At 41.4% G+C, this 23,139-nt stretch overlaps 1 protein-coding gene and 2 long non-coding RNA genes across 3 annotated transcripts; all 3 read right to left on the bottom strand.

Moving 5' to 3' along the window:
* Positions 1 to 1,423: 1,423 nt before the first annotated feature.
* Positions 1,424 to 2,016, bottom strand: LOC133905645 (uncharacterized). Its single transcript, XR_009907674.1, has 2 exons — positions 1,954 to 2,016; positions 1,424 to 1,863 (listed from the first exon to the last, which is right to left on the bottom strand). It is a non-coding gene; the product is annotated as an uncharacterized LOC133905645 (long non-coding RNA).
* Positions 2,017 to 2,022: 6 nt separating this feature from the next.
* Positions 2,023 to 4,351, bottom strand: LOC133905644 (uncharacterized). The gene is made up of 5 exons (XR_009907673.1): positions 4,030 to 4,351; positions 3,744 to 3,934; positions 2,479 to 2,525; positions 2,270 to 2,369; positions 2,023 to 2,173 (listed from the first exon to the last, which is right to left on the bottom strand). It is a non-coding gene; the product is annotated as an uncharacterized LOC133905644 (long non-coding RNA).
* Positions 4,352 to 13,006: 8,655 nt separating this feature from the next.
* On the bottom strand, positions 13,007 to 15,925 carry LOC133906715 (protein ENHANCED DOWNY MILDEW 2-like). Its single transcript, XM_062348689.1, has 7 exons — positions 15,804 to 15,925; positions 14,843 to 14,889; positions 14,298 to 14,397; positions 14,089 to 14,199; positions 13,597 to 13,841; positions 13,432 to 13,524; positions 13,007 to 13,329 (listed from the first exon to the last, which is right to left on the bottom strand). Exons 1-7 carry the CDS (start codon positions 15,912 to 15,914, stop codon positions 13,041 to 13,043), a joined length of 996 nt encoding a protein of 331 aa, XP_062204673.1. The 5' UTR covers positions 15,915 to 15,925; the 3' UTR covers positions 13,007 to 13,040.
* Between the last annotated feature and the right edge of the window lie 7,214 nt (positions 15,926 to 23,139).

Genomic DNA, 23,139 nt, shown 5'->3' with positions numbered 1-23,139 from the left:
TAGTTCTAAGTAAAGCTCAACAACATGGTCATGCAGTCATAAAAGCATTATAAATTTCAGAAACCTCAGGTTTTAGAGGAACGGGAGGGACTTGGTCCCTACAATATATATATATATATATATATATATATATATATATATATATATATATATATATATATATATATATATATGTGTGTGTGTGTGCGTGCGTGCGTGCGTGCGTGCGCGCGCGCGCGCGTGTGTGGAATAAAAATGGGAATTAGGGAGGGAATAAAAAAAGTGATTACAGCCTTGAGTTTATCCATTGAGAGAGTTGATCAAGATATTTTCTTTTGATCCAATGAGTGACCAAGCTTAACTCGTGAAGAAATCTAGCCCTGCATTGTTGAATTGCTGGATCGATGTTATTGAAGAGCCAGTCATTTTTGGTTGTCCGGATGCTCCAGCACATAATGATAATTATCTCCATGTAGAATGACACATTAATCTTCCTTTTCATATAACGCCAAATACGCTCGAGTGGAATTTGCCGTGGTAACACAACACTAATTGAGGACCAGGCTCTTGCAAAATTACATATGAGAAAAAGATGAATGGTCGTCTCTTCTCTCTACCAAATACACTGTTCACAATTGTAGTCGTATAAAGTCATATTTCTCCTTCGCAACATACTCCTCAGAGTTTAATATATCATTTAGAAGCAGCTAGAAAAACACTTTGTGTTTCTTTTGACAAGAGGATTTCCAAATCCATCTGAAAGCAAGATGGATTTGTGTATGGCCCATTAAAATTTTGTAGGTTCTTTTTGAAGAGAAGACAAGATTGCCCCAAATATACTTCCATGTATCTGATCTTGTTAAGTGAATTTCGTCAACTCTGCCTTGTAGAATATGAAGTTGAGAAAAGCCTGAGCCGAGAGAGATAGATGAAACAATTCAAGTAAATTATGCCTGCTAAGGGCCGAGTTTAAGGAGATATTGATGACCTTTACGTAGGAGCAAAATTCACGGAAAGATTGGAGAGGGACCGACCATTCCTCCCCACATATCCTGCCAGAAGTGCACCGATCTTCCATCTTCTATTTGTGCAACTGCCAGGCCTTTGTAAATGTCTAGCAGTTTCATAATGCTTTTCCACCAAAAGGAACCCTTTTTATCCACTCCTGGTATTTTGCCATCTGTATAGTAATTTTCCCAAATCAACTTGACCCAAGGGAGTTCTTGATTATTGAAGAACTTATCTAAGTTTTTCAGAAGGAGAGCCTCAGTTTGAACCTGAGTTTAATGATGCCTAGACCTCCTTCACTTTTGGGTTTACAAACCAAATTCCAAATTGTTGTAGAAAATCCTTGTGGCGCATAACCGCATATCGTCAGCATTATGGCAATATAGTTTCTCAAAACATCACCCTAAAAAGACCCGGCTGATCTAACATGCCAACAAAAAGAACAGTATGATCATCCACCATCAAAGGTGGCACCTGCATCTCATCACAACAGTACTTGGAGTTTTGGACATGGTAGGGTTTTATGCGCCACAAGAAACCCGGTCTCGCCTACAACTACAATAATAAAATTCAGGCATTCTACAAGGGAGAGTGAGAGAGGCCAGATGGTCAGTCACAAGCACCTGGATGTGGATGCATAAACAAGGACCTAGGTGCAAATGAGTCAATGGGACTAGAACACGAGCACTGATTCTGATTGCTTGCAGCCGGTAGAGGGGACTGAGATAGTTTAGGCGAGGCGTATCTTCTTTCTCAGGTGTATCTTGTTCCATGGGTGGACCTTCAAGCATTATTGGCACACAGATTTTTTTGGCATCAGGAAAGATGATACGATTCATCTTGGGAGTTCCTAGCTTTCTTACGATCTCATGCTTCCTGCAAAAAAATTTACCAGAATTGAATTAATCTGGAGGGGTAACTGGAGACAAAAAGGCAACTGGGGGTAAGGTGCGTGAATTAACACACGTGCAGTAGATTAAAATTCGACCACGAGGAACAATGGCACCATCCGGTCCCTCCCATTCATCCTCAGAAGTCTCAATGAAACATGATTAAACATATCTGTTATACTTACCTCGGCTCCTGATGACAAGTCTGAAGACCCCAACAACCCACAAGGAAAACACTGATGTTGCTTATACTTGCAGTTCTTGCATATAAAACCTTCCTCACTATCAATTATCATCTGAATTATTAATGAAAAACACGAAGCACTATTCAGTTTTAGACATACAAAAGAAAGTGTGAACTTAAAGAACTAGACAACTCAATCCGGAGATACCTTTGCCTGTTCTTTAGTTAGACCGAGGGTTAATCTGCATTTAGAATCTTCACTGTATTCATCGGCTAGATGGAAAGACCTCTAACACCCACCATCACAGCTAAAAAATTCAAGGTAAGAAGAGGCATTTGCATTAAGCGTGGAGTTTATTACCATAACTGCATATATAAATGAGAGAAACTACTGAAATTTTATAATAATACCCCTACCAAGTTACATCACCAGCATTATCACATATTGCACAAAAGCCATCTCCCTGCACAAAGAGCAGATTCATCTTAACTTTGTGATAAATTGAATGAACCACACCAGTTGAAAATGAACAAATAAAATTGTTAACTAATAAAGAAAGAGAACAAATCTAAGAACCTGTATAGACGGGAACATTCATGCTTAAACATATGTAGTCACTGAACAACTTCGATTCAGTAAGAATTTTTTTTTTTTGAGTCAATTGAACTATGCACCAGGAGTTTGTGCAAAACCAGAAAAGAACACTATTTTTAATCCAAATCACTCTCTGGGCCACCTCTTCTGTGATATATCCTTGCTTTGCACCAGGTTTAGTGTCATGTTCCTGTCATGACAGCCTAGGTTTGTGAGAGCGCTGAGATGGTAGACAATGTTGGCCAAGTGGGACGCATCTGGGAATGTAACTTCGGGAGTTTGGGAGTGCACAACTGAGCTGGCGCTTTAAGTCCACACAGTTTAAAGGGTTTGAACACTCGTTCTGCTTGATCAATCAGTCCCAAGACCCAGATACAGATTACGGCTCCGACACGTTTGTCGTCCCACCTGGACAATGCCACCCATCATCTCAGTGGTGTTGGCTTCAGGAAGGGTTTGAACATTAAAAATGGTGCAAAGCAAGGCTTCAGCATAAAAGAGGCGCTGCAAATAGCAGTTTCAGCTTAAACACGGTTTTCTCTGCAGATTTGGAAACAAAACCTGGTTTATAGTGCAGTTTACTAAAAAGAACATCTTACAACATGTCATTCAAAAAGTTTTAGATCATGTGCCAACATTAGCTTAGATTTTTTCTGGGCCTGGATTTTTTTGAAGGAATTGTAACTTCTTGCAGAAAGTGTCTAGACAGCACATGACAAGTGCAGCCACAATAAGTACTCCATAAACATTATTCAAAAATAAATTACTCCATAATTGTGTATGTATTAGGGGAAAACAAAAGCACATCAGGATCTAAACATTTACATGCACAACCACAGAAGTAAGCAAGTGTCATTAAATTATGGCAATTAGTGAATGCACAAAGCTTCTCTGCTATCAAGTATCAACAATTCAAAACCACAACCAAAGGGGCAAGTCCGTTATTCGAAGTGACCTCTTAGCGAGTTGCATGTAAGCCCATAAGTACATCTGTCCTTTATTTTCTTTGGGGGTATACCAACATGAACGAGCAAACTGACTAGGTAATCAACAGGGCAAAAGATATTGCAAGTGTGAGTTCGCTTACATCAGGTCGTGGCTTGCGCCTGTCACTCTTTTGCTCGTTGTCCCCAGCTCTCTTCAGCCTCCGGAGCTCTTCCGCTGGGCTCTCTGCTGGAGCCATGCCCTCCCCCAAAAATCAGGCCGGCAGGTTTGCTATTGACGGACCAAAATTAACCCCAGGTTGCTTCTGCGCAGATGATTTATCCTTGAAGGTCCCTGACCAAAGATAACAAAGTTCAGCTGAGTGAACAAGTACCACAAGAATTAATGGCAGCTCCGCTGCATTGCATTGCTTGGGGGGGGGGGGGTACCATTTTTTTGGAAATAAACTGCGCCAGCATACTGGATGCCCGAATCCATCGATCTTGCGCGCGCTGAAAAAGAAGAAAAGCGTAATCGAATCAAACTAGAGCCGCGGGGTCGGTAGATTAGATTAGTATCCGGCCACGAAGCAAAGAAATCCGCTACTAACTGTTGGGGAGGAAAATAGAAGTGGGTTCGATTGCTCGCAGCAAAGATTCATCCGGCGTCGCGGCGAGCTCATCAGTGTCGTGGGAGGATGGACTCGGCCACTCGGGTTCCCTGCCCACCTCTGCTGCCAGCAATCGAAAATATGTGTTGATTGAGTTTGTACTCCAAAATATGTTGATGGGGATTTTGCAGTTCTTTCTGGTTGTTAAATAGGTGTTATTTTAGAAATAGGGTTTTTTTATCAAATAGATATGTTTTATGTTTTCTACGTGGTGTTTTCCAAAAGTAAGGGCATTAGAAGTTGAAATATGATTAAATTAGCGTGCTTCCTTGATGGGTTGGGTGCAATTAATTGGAAATGAGAGCAATCAAGATGATATGCTAAAAATAAGAGTATTGATTGTCATGTTAAAAGAGAGCTGAGACATGTTAAAAGTGTTGAAGGCTAAAACAATATCTAAAGAATGAAAGTGTTACGTACATATTTGTTTTGTTGTGGCTGTGGTATTTGGGCTCATTCGGTCTTTGATTGTGTCGTAGTCAATAGTTAATGTAAGTATTATAAATAGGTGTTGTAATGAAAATGTTTCTAATGAGTACATTTCTTTCTTTGGTTGTTGTTTGGAAATAAATCTTTTAAAAAGATAACGTTGCTAAGAGACAATTGCTACACAAATTAGGTAGCTAAGTTCTGTTTGAATGATAAGAAGTTTACTGTTTTGAATATTATCAGTTATGCGGCCGTTTGGGGAATGATGAGCTCATGATTCCTCATATTATTTCTACTTTATTTAGTGAAAAAGAATACAATATATCAAATAAATTTTTTATACAACTCGGTGTATTTTCTTTTATTGTGGAGGATGTCAAGGTGAGAGAAGGTGAAACATTGGCTGCTTCTGATGTTACGCTGAGCAAAAATATTTTTTGAGGAATTAATTTCTAGTGCAAGAAAAATGAGGAGAACCAAGCAAAGAGGCCAACAAAGTTTTATTCAGGTTGGTGCTATGCGATTGGAGATGCCGACTTAATTATTTTGCAAGTTTGAGTTTAGAGTCAACACATTAGCTGGCTAATTTAATTAGATAAGTCATAATAGGAATATTAGCAAGGTAGTCATATTATTTTATTTATGGTATGAGTTATGGTTGAGTCTGAATTCTGGTTGAGTATGCTTAATGTATGGATGAGTCAGACTTATCTGTGTGAGATTTTTTTGTCGAGTCAGGCTATGGTGTTCGAGTCCTATTTTTGGTCGAGTCAAGTACATGGTGTTCGAGTCCTGTTTTTGGTTGAGTCAGGTTATAGTGTTCGAGTCCAAGTAAAAGTCAAGGCATGTGTGTATTTGGGGCGTCATCCCAGGATCTGATTTGTTTTGCGTGTTTCATCGAGGACAATCCTCCTACGAGCAAAACGTTGGTGCTCCCTTCGCTGATGTTTTACTGAGGGTTGCAAATCTTGCGTGAATTGCTTTGGTGTGTGATCAGGTTGTCAATTCATGTGCGTACAACAGAATCTTGTTGGTTCATCATTCTCTGATTGTGTTCTTTCCTGGACCACGGGTGGAGAAATCCTAATTTTGGTTTGCATCTACTTCAACCTTGTAAATCGAGCTGCTGGTCCATTTTCTACAGGTTACTTTTGTTGTTTGTGTGAGATTGATCTCAAAGCTTGCACAAGTTCTGGTACCGTCGTGTTGTTATATTTGATCTTGCTAAGATAGATCGGTTCCAGTTCAATCTACTAAGTACTATTGTTGTTGTACGAGTAAAATTCAGAGAAGAAGTTTAGTGTTTGTTTGTTAGTACCGTGAAAGAGAGGGTCAAATCAAGGCATCGGCACCGGTGCCCTCATCAAGTGATATCAGAGCCTGGGTTACTTATTCCTCTATTTATTCAGAATTTATAAGATGTTGAATTCTAGGAATTCTAAAGCTATTGATGCTGACGCTTTAACTCATGGTGTTGTTGATGGTTTACCTCAAGGGCCACATCATGTTTATAACCGTAACTTGTCTGTAGAAGTCAGGGATGGACTGACTGCTACTTGTCTGTATTTAGGAATCGCATGGACTATGGTTTTACTGATATGAAAAAGACTATTGCAGAGCTTGTTGATCATCTACACCCTCCACAATGTGATGCACATGTTGAATGGTGTCGTTGTTCTCCTGACCGCCATGCATATGATGGAGGTGATGAGAGTCCAGGGCTACAATCTGATGGTGATGATTATCATCGCTGACCATGACATCCTCTTCATCGACATGATGCTCTTATGGAGAAACTTGCGGCTGATATTCGTCGTGTTACCCGTGATAGCAATACGGTTGGTTGTGCTATTCGTGTTCTGCTAGATGAAGGGCCTGGTAAGTTGAAAATTTCTATGCCTTCTTTTTTGGGATTGGGTGAGCCGGAGGACTATTTGGGGTGGGAGATGCGCTGTGATCAGATTTTTGATAGTCATAATTATTCAGAGGAAAAGAAGGTACATGCTGTGTTTATTGAGTTCACCGGGTATGCTTTGACTTGGTGGAATTCTTTGTGTCGTACTGGAGGTCGTCCACACAATTGGAACTATATGAAGGATATTATGTATCATCACTTTTATGCCTAAACATTTTACTAGAACCTTGAGTACTCGTTTGCAGCACCTTGAGCAAGGTGATCTTAGTATGGATGCTTATTACAAGGAGATGGAACTTTTGATGATCTGTACAGGTGTGCAAGAGGATGGGAATGCCACTATATCTCGATTTATTAATGGTTTTAATTAGGATATGCAGGAACATGTTGAAACTATCTATTATTCTAATATGCAAAATTTGGTGCATGTCGCTCAAAGGGTGGAGCAACAGCTAAAAGCTTGTCGTGCTGCTGATCAATCTCGTTCTTTTCAGCAAGATGATGATAAGGGTGCTGCTACTAAGTCGGTTTCCTTCAAACCGAGCACTCCGTCAAAGGCAATTTCTAAATCTATCACTAGTTCAGTGAGTAAAGCATAATCTAAAGTTGAATCTTCTGTTGCATCTTCTTCTCATTTCAGAAAGTTGTGTTATACTTGTGGAGGAAGAGGGCATTTTATGAGGGATTGTCATAATGAAAAGAAGGTGTTGATGACAAAAGAAGGCTATGTTTCTGATAGTCTTTCTGAAGAATCTGAAAAAATATCTTTTTATGATGGTCATACTTGTGATAACTACACTGATTTGTACGCGACAGATAATGATAATAATGATGCTGATAGATAATGATAATAATGATGCTGATGTTCCTAAGATGGGTTTATCTTTGTTAGCCCATGAAATTCAACGTGATGGTGCACTTGAGGGACAATGTTGTAATGTGTTCCAATCAGAGTGCAAAGTACAAGGCAAGGTGTGCAAATTAATTATTGATGGTGGAAACTTTACCAATGTTGTTAGTTCAGATTTGGTGCATGCATTATCCATGTCTACGCGGAGGCTACCTACATCGCATTATATGCAATAGATGGATCAAAGTGGTATGCTGAAAATTACTCACAAGGTGCGGGTTGCATTATCTATTGGTGATTATTATGATAAGGTGGACTGCGATGTGGTGCCGATGAATGCTTGTCATTTGTTATTGGGGAGGTTGTGGCAGTATGATCTCAATGCTACTCATGAGAGCTCTTCCAATACTTATTCTTTTGTTCACAGGGGTGTGCACTATGTGCTCAAACAAATGCCTGAAACATCCATCAAGGTAGAGGTCTTTCTTGCTGCAAAGAAGAAGAAAGCACTTGATATTACCTCAAAGTCGAGGACGGCTTTGTTTCAAGGGAGAGAAAATGATGCGCCCATGACTCCTCATATTATTTCTACTTTATTCGGTGAAAAGGAATACAATGCATCAAATAAATTTCTTATACAACTCAGTGCATTTTTTTTTTGCTGTGGAGGGTGCCAAGGTGAGGGAAGGTGAAACCCTGGCTGCTTCTGATGTTACGCTGAGCAAAAATGTTCTTCAAGAAATTAATTTTTAGTGCAAGAACAATGAGGAGAACCAAGCAAAGATGCCAACAAAGTTTATTCATGTTGGTGCTATGTGATTGGAGCCACCGACTTAATTATTTTGCAAGTTTGAGTTTAGAGTCAACAGATTAACTGGCTAATTTAATTATAGAAGTCATAATAGGAGTATTAGCAAGGTAGCCGCATTATTTTATTCATGGTATGAGTTATTATTGAGTCCGAATTCTGGTTGAGTATGCTTAATGCATGGATGAGTGACTTGTCCGCGTGAGTTATTTTTGGTCGAGTCAGGTCATGTTGTTCGAGTCCTATTTTTGGTCGAGTCAGGTAATGGTGTTCAAGTCCAAGTCAAAGTTGAGGCATGCCCACCTATATATGGGGTATCATCCCTTGCATGAGGATCAGATTTGTTTTGCATGTTTCATCGAGGACGTTCCTCCTATGAGCAGAAGATGACGCTCACATCACTAATGTTTTACTGAATGTTGCCAATCTTGCATGAATTGCATTAGTGTGTGATCAGGTTGTCAATTCCTAGGCGCACAACGGAATCTTGCTGGTTTCTCATTCTCTGATCGTGTTCTTTACTGGACCACGTGTGGAGAAATCCTAATTTTGGTTTGCATCGACTTCAACCTTGTAAATCGAGCTGCTAATCCATCTTCTATAGGTTATTTTTGTTGTTTGTGTGAGATTGATCTCAAAGCTTGCACAAGTTCTGGTACCATTGTGTTGTTATATTTGATCTTGCCGAGATAGATTGGTTTCAGTTCAATCTACTAAGTACTATTGTTGTTGTTCGAGTAAAATTCAGAGAAAGAGTTTAGTGTTGGTTTGTTGGTACCATGAAAGAGAGGAACAAATCAAGGCATCGGCGTCGGTGCCCTCATCAGGAATCTAGAAACAAAGAAAATCCATGTGTTTTCAGCATATGGAGAGGTTAAATATGAACCATGTGTGGAGGAAAGTGTTGAGTATGTTAAGGAACCGGAAAGTACTATGTCCAAAGGACAACTTGAAAGAGCTGGAGCATTTCTGTAGTGTGTTGGGGCAGCATATGACCATGCCGATCAAGCTACTATAGAGATTATGTGCAGGACAGTGACAGCCCTTGAGCACTACTTCCTGGTGACTTCTGAGGCCTGAATAACAAGACATCCGCTTGATTGATACAATCTAGGATATGCTGTCACTAGAATCTGGAGGAAGTGGAGAGAATTTTCATATAAACTTTGTCTCCATTTGACTTTGTATGAAAAAATTATAAATTTCCAAAGACAGAATGTCATCCATTATCACTGTCTATTCATAATAAGAATCGACAATGATACTCCCTCCATTATTACTGCCGATTCACATGAACTGGCAGTAAAAACACATTTTCACTACCAATTCATGTCAAGAACTGACAATGATAGTATTAGTATCAGTTCTTGACACGAACCGATAATGATAATTGATTTTACCGCTAGTTCTTTTTGGATGGCCTTTTAGTGCCAGTTCTTGATGAGAACTGGTAGTGATAGGAGGACAACTAAGGGTGTTTCTACAGTAGTGAATTTCTATTGGTGTGACACTTTTGGAAGGTTTTCTAGCATATCAAGATCAATTCCAAAGGTTTTTCACCTCTCCAAGAAAAGGACTCTACCAGAACATCTATAAATAACAAATGTGGTCCTTCAAGAATGGGTTTAGGTTTTTGTTGAAAGAAGCGTAGTTTCAATGTTAGACATGAGACATTCATTCTTGCTGAAAACCGAGATGATCCGGCAAGATCGGCAGGTCTGCCACTTGGCACTACCATCAACCTCAGCCGATGTGCCATCTTTTTGCATGGTGATCTAGATGTGCTCTAGGTATGTTTTTTATGATGAATACCTTCATTAAGATGGAGGCAAACTACTATTCTTCCCTTGGGTTGTCGGGATTTTTCCATATGCACTACTATAGAAAGGGTCATTCGCGTCCCTTTTCATTGCCAGTTCAAAAATAACTGGCAGTGATAATATATCGCTACTGGTTCTTAAGCTCCAGACACGAAAAAAAAAGTCATGCCAGTAAGAATCGGCAGTGATAGTGGTTATCACTGCCGATTCCTAACACGAACATGCAGTGATGTTCAAATTATCACTATTGGTTCTTAAAAAGACGTGCCTTCAATTACCGGTAGTGATAATGTTTATCTCTATTGGTTCGTATTACAAACCGATAGTGATAATTTTTATCTCTGCCAATTCGTAAGCTGTACCGATGGAGCAATAATTGAGGACGATGAACTGGTTGTGTTAATTATTATCACTGTCGATTCGTATTCCCAACTGGCAGTGATAATTTTTCTATAAATTGAATCCTTCTCCCTCAGATGTGCCCATCTCTCATTTCTCACTCTCCCCAAAGCTACTCTTGAGGGGTAGTGGCGATCGAAGTGGAGCGATGGTCACCGGCCATCTCCACTACGCCTGCCTCTACCCCTCATGCCTAGCTTCAACATCACTCACACGAGCTCCTCGCTGTAACCATGGTTCGCCGAGCTCGACGTCCGCTATGCTCGCCATCTCCTGAGCCAATGCACACCTTCGTCGTCTCCTCATTCCTCTCCCCACGGTCTTCTCTCACCATCTCCTCATCTCCTCTCACCGTCCTCTAAGCAGGTAGCCACCTCGCGTGCGTTCACTGAGCCCACCGTCTCTCGAGCCAACGCGCGGTTACATGCTTTCTCCGTCTCCTCATCTCCTCTCTCCATGTCTCCACTTCGTGAATGTGGTGTGAAGATGGTTTTGGAAATAGATAGATCTAAAGGAATGACAAAAAGCATAGTCGCTTTAAACTAATTTTGAGTGTTAAAGATTGTGCTTTTACATTTCATCTATATTTACTATTGTCACTCTCTCGGATAGTAAATTCAGTTGGAATGTCTGAAGAGCATGCAAGATGTATAACGGATGGTGCATGGCTGCTGTATCATGAGCTCTTTGACGTGGAGCGTCTAAAGGGCTCTTGGTGCAGCAGCTTCGCAATATCTATTTCTATTTTTAGATTTAGGTATAAAATATTGTACCTCGAATATTTTGACATGGGGTTTAAGATAGATTATCATGCTGAAGAGTTCACAGTAGATTATTTTTGCACATCTGAAAAGATTATCACTACTGGTTCATACCTTAAACCTACAATGATAGTAGGGTTATCACTGCCAGTTCAAGGCTTAAACTGACAATGATACTTACTATCACTAACAGTTCATAAGCTGACAGTGATAATCATGGATTATCAATGCCGGTTCAAAAATTGGTAGTGATATTAATTTTGAATCGGTAGTGATGACTTCGTGATGGTGCTTATGTTGATTAATATAATTACTTTGGTCTATGTGATGTATGCTTAATGTCTATGCAGTTGCAACTTTACGTTTCTAGTGAGATAGATGTAGATGTGGTATTTGGGTCTATTCTTGCCGGTAGCATCATTGTAGTTTGCGTGTAGATGATGAGTTGATTAGAGATCCAATGTGTAAAAGTCAAGTAATTTGTTATAATAATAGTATAATCTGATCAGAGCATGCAAGTGAACCATAAACTTGTGGAAAGATCATCCATAAGCCCTTATCACAACCTTAATCCTTCCATGTGATTATCCTTAATATCTTTAGCAATCAACTCTTGATCAATGTTCTAGTTAGTAGTAAAAGCCCTTAGCTAGATAAATGATCCATGTGTTCCACATGTTCGATATTCATGTAATACAATGTGTGAAAAGCTACAGTTGACATGTGCACTTACAATATTTTTAATTATTATATATATAACCAACATAAACAAGCTTTTTTTGGAGTCGTTGCTGAGGAACAAATCAGTTCTTTTATCTAGTCACTAACCCTCTACTATTCTAGTGTTTTTATTTTGTGTTTTTGTGTCAACATGTATTCCTCATATTCCCAAAAAATGCAGGGCTTTTTGGTTCGCAGCCATAACTTGACACAGTTTGTCACACCAGAGATTAGGCGAGTTTAACTAGCTTAGGCACATGTTTGGTTCGTAACTACAGTTGTGGCAAGATCCTATTCCAACCATAGAGGTCCCACGCATCAATGACTCAAAAAAGTGTAGCAAGTTTCTCTTATGGTTGCCAAAGTGCACGAAGATTTTGAGCAACTAACCATAGGTGAGTTCGGCAAATTTTTTTGGCAAATGGTGGCAACCTTAGTATATGAATCAGACATGCCCATAGTAGTTCATTGCACCAAACACTGAAGCATATGCTCCGCCAAAGTCAGATGTCAAAACTGAAGGGGAAGAATTTGGTCTTCATCCGATACTTATTCGGACGGTCCAAGGGAAGTGTTTCATGATTTATTTCCAAATTATACTACTCCAGCTTCTAAATAATTGATGTTGCTTCTATCTAATGGCACAATTAGATAATCTTTATGAGTGTTATTTGTACATTCTTGATGCCAAGAACAAAAACATAGAAAGCATAATCCTAGGACATCCATTCCTTAAATTGATTAATGATGTTCTTGAAGTTGGGTAAATCACTGCTGCGCTGGGAGGACAACCATATACTTAATATTTTGTGCAAGTATTAAAGCCACTATGCTAGAAGCTTTCGAAGCTCAAGCGTGGAATGCAGGAACCAAGCTTTTGAAGCTCAAGCTTGGTATTCCAAAATTTTCCTGAAAGAATACAATTACCATTTATTGCACGTCCTACTTATCTCTAAAAAAATTTATCGGTATAGATTGAAATATCAGGTATTCTGATTCTAACCACCACAAGCTGCTGATTCACATGCACTTTGCAAAGGACCTGTTACTGCTGGTTTTTATCCACATATGGCAGAGAGGCTGTGTGGTCAGTCACCAAGCCAACCACAGGAGCCTAGATGTGGATGCATGAACAAGGAACTTGGAGCAAATGAGTCGATGGGAGTAGAACAGGAGCACTGATTCTGATCAGTTGCAGCCGGTGAAGGAGACTGAGATTGCTCAAACGGGGGGTGGTTGAGCAGCTCTTCTTCCTCAAGTATATCCTGTTCCATTGATGCACCTTCAAGCGTTTTCGGCACACGGAGTTTTTTGACATCAGGAAAGATGATATGGTTTCTCTTGGGAGTTCCTAGTTTCCTTATGATCTCATGCTTCCTGCAAAAGAGTTTTAACAGAATTCAATTACTCTGGATGGAAAATTGGTGATAAAAGGCAACGAGGAGTGAATATATGAGTGACGAAGGTACGAGAATTTACGTGCAGTAGATCAAAATTCGATCAGGAAGAATGTCATCCCACGCCCTTTGCATCGAACCGTTGGGACGTTTCCTCGTTTTGAAGATGATATCACTGCAAGGCAAAAAGTTTCCATTTTCACCAATAGAACATAACAAGAAAGAGGCAGAGTGGAAGAAGGAAAACCTTGGCAAGCACTTTCGGTGGTATGTAGTTGGGCAGCGTCTGCATACTGCAAATTGCATGTTCATGTCATCCTTATTCTCTCCTCCCTTACACACAATACATTCATGCATAGGACACGAGAATCCCAGTCCGGCAGCCACTTGTTGCTCAAAAAGTGTGGCCTCTTCGCTATCAGGGTAGAGCAGTCCAGCGACACACTTAGGATGGTAAAAGTGCCTACAATCGTCGTACTCACATTGGAATACCTAACAAACAATTAGCAAAGAATTAGTTCGATTCAGATGAGAACATACAGTTCTCAAACATTTTGTGCACATGCCAATGCAAAAGCGCATCCTGAGAAGCTTGAGCAACCTTTACCTATACAGAAGGAATGTCCTTCCTTTTACCTACATTTTTAGTAGTACTATTTGGCATTTCTTCATCTCTTCCGAAATAAATTGAGTTCAAAAGTCTCAATGAAACATGATCAAACATATCTTTTATGCTTACCTTGGCTTTTGATGACAAGTCTGAAGATCCCAGCAATCCACAAACAAAACACTGATGTTGCTTATACTTGCAGTTCTTGCATATAAACTTTTCCTTCTTCTCATTTATCATCTGAATTATCAATGAAGAACACGAAACACTATGTCAATTTTAGACATTCAAAAGCAAGCATGAACATAAAAGAACCAGGAAACTCAATCAGGAGATACCTTTGCCTGTTCTTTAGTTACCCCAAGGGCCAATCTGCACTTTGAATCTTCACTTTCTTGTTCGTCTAGATGGAAAGACCTTTGACAACCACCATCACAGCTAAAGAAATCGAGGAAAAAAGAGACGTTGGTATCAGCGAAGGAACTAGGATTTCATTAAGTATTGCTGCAGAAATTTTATTATTTATCCTAGTAAAATATGAGAAATTGCATTATTTATCCTTAGTAAAATATGGTACGCGTATCACGAACTCTCATTACCAAAAGAAGTAAGAACACTGATTAGCTACAGACATAGAACAATCTTCAAGGAAAAGAACTGGTCAAAATTACAGGCGTTATTTTTATATGCAGTTCAAAATTGAACTATTCTTCTACTAAATTACACATTCACACCACTGTAATTTTAGGCTAAGAAATATGTAACTTTAGGTGACTGAGAGTTAAAAACATTTCAGGCGACTGGGAGAGAGACATTCCAGAGATTAATTATCATAACTGCACATATAAGGGAGAGGAAGTCACTGAAACTTTGCAATACCTACCAAGTTACAAAACCACCATTGTCACAGATTGCACAAGCATCATCTCCCTGCAAGAAGAGCAGATTAATGTTATCTTGTGAAATTGGATAACTACACAAGCAGAAAATGAGCATAAAATTGGTAAACTACACAAGAAGAAGAGGTGGTGCAAAGAGGAGTTTTTAGCATAAAGGTATTCTCTGCGGGTTTGTCACAAAAACCTGTTGCATAGTACAACTTACTTAAAAAAACTTATTTTAAAACATGTCATTCAAAGACTTATATTCATGATCGGGTATTTTGGACACAAAGATTGAAGATTGCCCTGAAAAAAGAAGCAACCATAGCGTACAGGGTCTGTGCTTTTTTAGCAAACACTCCTCACATAACAGTCTACGAACTAAGTAATTAGTTACCATTCTGGAGAAATTCAAGTCAACTTCGAATAAGGTGAAAGTCATCGTGTCCAGGGATTTTAAACGCATAATCAACCAACCCCAAGTAACTAGAATGACAAAACATGCCTGAAGTGTGAACATTATGTTTGTTTTTTTCTGGACCTTGATACATCTATAAGAGTTTGTAAGCCCACTAATGTAAGCGACGGTCACTTAAAGAGAGATGCATGTAAGCTCAAAGGAAAATCTGAACCCCAATAATAGGCACTGAAAGAGTTTAGGTTTGGGATAATTGCACGATAATTCTGATTGATCATTTGGCCGTCTATATACACGATGTACGGAGTTTATTGAGATCTAACAACATGGAAAAAATCTACAACAATATACAACCGGAGATGCTTATATCTCTACATGTGCTTGCCCGGACGGGTAGCAGTGCTAGTCCGGCACGGCAGAACAGCAGCACAGAATATGCAGTCTGACAGGCACAGCAGCTTTGCCATTGTATCCAAATAATCGAACGAGCAAACTAAGTAGTAAACAGAACAAAAGCGAAACAGCAGTTGTGAGAGGTTTGTTACTTTGTTAGCGTCGTCATCCGTTCCTGGATTGCGCTTGTTGCTCTTTTGCTTGATCTCACGAGCTCTGTTCCGCCTCTGGAGCTCATCCGCTGCTGTGATCATTGAAGCCATGCCCCAAGAATCAGCCGGCCGGGTTTGCTGCCAAGAACAAAAACCTTCCTTCTGGTGAGAGCTATTTACGGATAAAAAAAGGAAACATTTTTGGAAAATAAAATGCACTTGATCGCACACTTGGTCCCTGTTGGAAATGCCGGCTCAGGGACACGCGCGAACAGTAAACCCAGGAATTTTGTGCTGCGACTCCATTGCAGCTTTCCTTTTTTCTTCTTTATTTATCAGCCAAACACCAAGTCTAAACTGATGCCATTACGCGTAGAAATGGCTAATTAAACTCCAACATGCAAGGCTAATTAAATTCCTGCATGATTGCTGGGCTGTGGGCACAGCCATGCAATCAATATCAAAACGGAAAAAACAGAGAAACTGCTCACGATTAATAATCGTGCAACAGTCCCAAGGCATACGGCCTCAACTGAGATAGATCGATCGATCGATCTTAGAGGCTTGATGCGCGCCGAAAGAAAAAAAAGAAGAAATCCATGGGAGAAGGTAAGGAGGGCATCCGTACCTGTGGCAGTAGAGATCAGCCCAATTCAGGTAGCTCCGGTCCGGACAGCAATCCAGGCGACGACGGGGATGAGAGCGAGAGTTCTTGCGGGGCGGCTGGCGTGGATTGGTTGGGTGGAGGCGGCGGTGGCGGCCTATGATGGCACCTTGGTCCGCAACGAAATCTAGCAGTAATTTTTGGATGAGTCTTTTCCGGTTAGAAATCTCCAAAATATATGCGGTGAGAGACAATGATATAAATAGACATACATTCAAACCTGCCACAAAATGAATGGATCATTGTAATATATGCCAAATTAACATAAAAAATATGATTAGACATTGCACATGAAAAAAATGTGATTCACTAGATATGTTGCGGTAAAATTTAGAAAAATTCCAGCACCCCTTTCTTATATGCAGAAATTCCAGCAACCGCTCACCAAGTAGGCCTGCAAGGTCATCAAGGCACTCGTCGAGAGAGGGAACCAACAGCCGAAGAAGAAAGGTGGCGCTAGGATTATGCACGTCGAGCCGGCCACGAAGGCGGGCGGCACAGCTTGAATGTTTCTTCATCTAGCACCCCTGCCGTCACCAACCTACGCCATGAAAAGACGGCTAGTCCATCACCCATCTTCAGAAGCTTCTTTGTGTGTAGATGTTGTGGTTGTATTTTCTGTTCCTGTGGCGTCTCAATTCATGTTATCTGTTCTATGTTATGCCTGTGTACTCTTGGGACGTCTCGTATGGTAGAGTCCGGCATTCTCCATGCTCAGCCTGCACTCAGCGCTCTATGGTCTGCCATTTGCTTTTGCCTAGGGGAGGACTTTGCAAAGTCTGGCTCTGCTTTCCACTCCCCATCGCTGGACCGGCCAAGGTGTCCTTCTCCACTGCTCTATACCTATGTTTCCTCAGTGTTAACTTGTTGTCAGTGGCTTCTGTGAACTCCATGTCACAACACAACTGTAAAATATTGTGTTGGAATGTCCATAGCCTTAACGCTCTAGCCAAGCGCTCGAGCGTTCAGAATCTTGTCATGTCTTGTGTGGCAATAGTTGTCTGCTTCCAAGAAACCAAAATCCAAGCTTGGAGTAGCAGCCTGATCATCGACACCCTAGGCCCTGTCTTTGTGGACAATTTTGCTCACTTGCCTATGAGAGGTGCAAGCGGTGGCATCTTGATCACCGCTAATAGGAACCTCTTCAGTCTTTCGCACCAGCATTCCACAGAGCATACTGTCTCAGTCACCTTGACGATGCTGGCTGACAATCTCTCCTGGTCTTTGAAGTCGGTCTACGGGCCACAATCAGACAGAAAAGCTAGAGTTCCTAAGGGAATTGAGTGAGTTGAGACTAGCCATCAGAGATGAGTGGCTGATTACGGGGTATTTCAATATAATTTACTCAACAATGGACAAAAATAATCAGAGGCTGAATTTGCATCTCATTTGAAGCTTCAGGAACACGATAGACGATCTCCAGCTGAATGATATGGAACTCCATGGCTAGAGATTCACTTGGAGTAATGAGCAGGACCAATCGACTATGACCAGGATCGATAGATTACTGTGTACCATGAGCTTATTCTAATGGGGGAAGCGCTGGTGCACCGCTCAAGGTCCTTCCGCTTCAATTCTTTCTGGACAGCCATTCCGGGTTTTCTCGAGGCCGTCCAAAAAGTCTGGGCCCAACCGGTCTATGTGTCCGACGCCATGTTGCGCTTCCACGTCAAGCTCAACAGTGTTGGAAAAAAATAGTATTGGTGACCTCAAGCTCTGCATTGTGATTGATAGAGAAGTAATTCTCAGGTTGTACAATAGATGAGCTTCAGTTGCGGCGTTTCCTAAAATCCAAGTTAGTTGGTCTTGCGGACATTGAGAAGAGTCGCACAAGGCAACACTCAAGGCTCACATGGGTTAGAAAATCAGATACAAACACAAAGTTTTTTCACATCAAGGCAAATGCAAGGAGGAGAAAAAAGTTCATCCATTCCATTTGCACCCAGGCCGACCTCGCCACAACCCACCAAGAGAAATAAACTGCAATCTTTAGTCACTTTGTGCAATAGCTTGGTACACCCTTTCCATGGAAACTGTGTCTCAATTGGGTGGCTCTTGGTTATCAACCAAAAGACCAGTCTTCTCTTGAAACCCTTTTTGATGAACAGGAGATATGGGACACAATCAAGTCAATGCATCCTGTAAAGGCACCGGGCCCTAATGGCTATATTGGTCTCTTCTTCAAACACTATCAGCATACGATGAAAGAAGATCTAATCGATGCTATCAATGATCTCTCTCGACTGCGATCAGACAAGCTGCACCTGATAAATAATTCAAACATCATTTTGCTCCCTAAGAAAGCAGATGCTCAACTTGTGTCAGATTTCAGACCTATCAGTTTGATCAGCAGCCTATAAAAAATATTCACAAAATTGTTGGCCAATAGGCTAGCACCTTTCCTCGATGACCTTATCTTGAAAGGCCAGAGTGCTTTTATCAAGAAACGAAGTATCCACGATAATTTCCTCTACACTCAGAATATCATTCGGTGCCTACACAAAGCCAAGCGGCTTGCGCTCTTCATTAAACTGGATATCCCTAAAGTGTTTGACTCAGTCAGCTTGCTGTACCTCCTCGAGGTCATGAAAAACCTGGTATTCGGGCAAAAATGGAGAGATTGGGTTTCGACCATCCTTGCAACATCATCCTTGCAGATCCTATTGAATAGTCTGTTGGGCCCAGCGTTCAAACATGCCAAAGGTCTTCACCAGGGTGATCCACTATCACCCATGCTTTTCATTCCTGCAATTGACCCTCTGCAGAGAATGATCTCCCAGGCTGAGCGGCAAGGGATCCTCAAGCCCATTCTACCCTGCTCCGTAAAATTTAGATGCTCCCTTTACGCAGATGATGCAGTAATCTTCGCGAACCCAGACATAGCAGAACTTCTAGCGTTGCAAGCTGTTCTTAAGGCTTTTGGAGATTGCTAAAGCCTAGTGACAAACCTCACCAAAACGGAAATCTACACAATTTGATGTGACAATCTCCTGATAGCCCAAATCCTAGAGGATTTCCTGGGCAAGGTTGCCTCTCTACCTTGTAAATACCTGGGTCTTCCCCTGCACACTAGAAGGGTGAGAAGAGTGGATGCCCAACCTCTCATCGGAAAAATTGGAGATAAGCTCCCAGGGTGGCAAAGGAATTTTTTTTCTCCATGGCTGGCAGAGAAACTCTTGTCAAGTCGGTGCTTTCCTCTCAGTCGACTTACCTTTTAACCGTCCTCCCCTTGCAAAAATGGCTCCTCAAAAAGATTGATAGATTCCGAAGAAGTTTCCTTTGGAGAGGAGATGACCTAGATAAATTCTCAGGGGGGCATTGCCTAGTTAATTGGTCGACGATGACAAAGCCTAAATACCTGGGAGGCCTTGGTATTCTAGAGCTCGGTTTCTTTGCTAGAGCGCTGCGGCTCAGCTAGTTGTGGTTCCAATGGAGAGATGACAGACCATGGAAGGTCTTCCCAGTACCTTGTGATCAAACAGGCATTGACCTTTTTAATGGCTCGACAAGAGTCATGATAGGAAATGGAGAGAAAACCTCATTCTGGCACTCAAATTGGCTCCATGGATAGGCACCCAAGAATGTAGCATCTCTCATCTATGCTCTTTCCTCAAGGAAAATTTTTACGGTGAAGCATGGGTTACCGAAACATCAATGGATTCGTTACATTAGTCACAGTGATACTGAACACTAACTTATGCAAATCTCGCAACTTTGGAGCTTGCTTAGAGACCAGCACCTCCAACTGGACTCCCAAGCTACCATAACTTGGTGATGGACGAACAATGAAATCTACACTGCCCAAAGTGCTTACAAAATCCAATTTGTAGGCAAAATGTACAAATACAAGATGCAATTTGTTTGGAAGACGCAAATTGAGCCTAAGTGCAAGAATTTCTCCTAGGTGCTTCTGCAAAACATACTGCGGACAATCTTGTGAAAAGGGGTTTGCATCGAAACCAAACTTGTCGCCTATGCGATCAAGAGGATGAAACACCTACTCACCTTTGCAATGATTGCTTCTTTACTCAACAAGTTTCACATCTACCCCCCTTACCACAGTTTGCTTCCTATCGTACCACTAGGGGATGGTGGACCGTGACATCACGTCGAATTGACAAAGACCTACGAAGGTCTTTTGATGGTTTAGTGTTTGCCTTTTGGTGGAACATTTGGAAGGAAAGGAACAACATAACCATTCAAAGCATCGAAAACTCTATGGTTCAGGTTGCCGAGCAGATCAAGGATCAAATTGAAGTTTTTCAAAATGCTATGTCTCTTTGATTTAGCTTTTGTTGCTTCCTTCTAAAGGTGATATGCCCTAGAGGCAATCTTAGAGATGATTGTATCACATGTCTATATTCATGTACTACTGATTAATGTGTTATTCCAAGAATGACTATCGTTTACATTGCTTGGCAAATATGTGACTTGTTCATGAAACTCTTTGTTTATATCATGATATTATTCTTAATCGATCCTTGGTCGTATATCATTGTGATGATACATAAGACCAGCACATGTATTAATTGATGCTCATGTTTCATGGATCATAAGTATAGAGATATCTGGTCAATAATATGGATATTTATGTTAGAGAACATGATGTTGGATAGACCCACCTTGAGATACTGCTGGGATTGTTATTTATGATGTGCCATCAGTTGTTATCTCAAATGGTGTACCTGCAGGATCCTTAGACCTGAGATCGTCATTGATTCCTAGAATATGTAGTGGCATACTTTGAGGCTACCAAATATTATTTCGCAGCTGGGTAGTCATAAAGGTAGTTTTCGGATTTTTCATGAAATATGTTGTGCGGTATGAGCGATCAAGATGGAATTTGCCCCTTTTTGATAACGGAAGAGATATCTTTAGGCCCCTCGAAGTAGTTGGATTGAGAAAGTGTATGACCATGCCAATATGATTAAAGAGTTAATCATGATGAATCTACTACTTGATCAAGTGAATGGTTGAGCTATCACAAGGGTGGCACGTATCTCGCCTTGAGCTTGACTGGTATCGTGAGGTGAAGGGATCGGTGCATATGTATATCAAGGTTCAATCGATATGATCTTTTATGTATACTCGAGAGACAACATGTCCTGCTAGGAACCGCTATTGATTTCGGTTTGGAAAGGGTTTTCGAGTTGTAGCCATTTATACATGAACCTAACGGGTCACACACTTAATGGGTTGGAACAAAACATGCGAATTGGATTCGTATATGGGTTTTGATTGGATTGTGATCCATGAAAAGTTAGAGTCCTAAAGGGCTTCCAAAGTGGGAGCTCATTGGCGATCTCTATATAAGGAGAGGCGTGGGTAGGGCGTGCTTAGGCAAAGCCACTCAGAAACCCTAGTCGCAGCCTTCCACACGATCTCCCAAAACTCTAGCTGCGCGTGCGGTGCTAGCATATCGGCGCTCGACGTTTTTGCCCAATACGTGTGGATACCATAGAGGGGCTGCTGCTATTGTGGCGCTGATCTTCTCGGTGAGTTGAACGCGACGTGTTCGGGATTGGTCGCCAATCGTGACGAGTTGGTCGAGGAGCACAATCACCTGCTCGAAGTTGGTTAAGGAGCACGACCACCTGCTTAGAGTTGGTCAAGGAGCGTGACCACCTGCGCAGGGTTGGTTGCGGATCTGATCGAGAAGCTGCTCGAGGACTTTGACGCGCATGACGTTGGATCAGTCTACTCCAACTCATCTTCCGCTGCACTGCGCGCTGGGTGAATGAGGTAGAATTTTTTTGTTTTAGGCTAGCGTAGCCTGCCCGTTCCCTTACACCTTCTGGTAGCGTTGCCATTTTTCTCCTTTGTGATTTAGGCCCTAGCTTTTATTTTCCTGGGCAGGTTGTTCTCGCATAGCCCGGTGCCTGCTTGGGCATTTGGTTGTATTCCTTTCCTTCTTTCTCTGAGACAATTTTGTCTTTTGACCTCTTTTATTCATTCTCTAATAAAATTGGCAAGTTTCGTGCTGTCCTTTCAAAAAAAATTAGAAAAATTCTATTAACCCTATGGCTTGATTTTTCATGGAGAAATCAGTCGAATTTCTAGCCTTAGAATTTGCGTAGAGATGTGTGCTTACTGGTGGGGACATCTTCTCCAATCACGTTTAGGGTTCGAGGTGGGAGGTTCCCAAGGTTACGAGGAAGGTCGGAGTGGCAGTCCAGCAGGGCGGCAAGGTGGTGGTGGTGCTACAGGAGGGTGCGGTGGGTGGGGCCGATTAACCTATGGCATGTTGGAGACAGATTAGTGTGGTATCTAGCCATAGGAGATGGAGGAGGGTGGGGCAAGGCAGGGAGGGGGTGTCTCACCAGAGACAAAGAAAAAGGCACATGGAAGAGGGCAATGACAACGGGGAAGGCCAGTAATAGGGGAAGGGAGGCCGAAGGGCCTCGTCGATCAGAGGGGCAAGGGCGGCGGTCATCGTAGTGGGGACAGGGAGGATCGAGCTAGGTAGGGAAAAGTAGATCCGATGATTGCAACCGGGTTTCTATAACAAGAGAGCAGATAAATCTGGAATGTTTCATTCATCCCCATCCGTGTTCTACCACCCAACCCAACACTCCCTCCCAATTGCGTTGTTTGGTGCATGGCTATCTATTCCATGATTTGCAGCCCTTGCATAGTTGCACGGTTCAGTGGATGTGCTTAGCAAGAGGATGC

Source organism: Phragmites australis, chromosome 23 (assembly GCF_958298935.1).
Source record: "Phragmites australis chromosome 23, lpPhrAust1.1, whole genome shotgun sequence".
In the NCBI taxonomy this organism is placed as follows: Eukaryota; Viridiplantae; Streptophyta; class Magnoliopsida; order Poales; family Poaceae; genus Phragmites; species Phragmites australis.
This window is presented reverse-complemented; position numbering and strand designations above follow the sequence as displayed.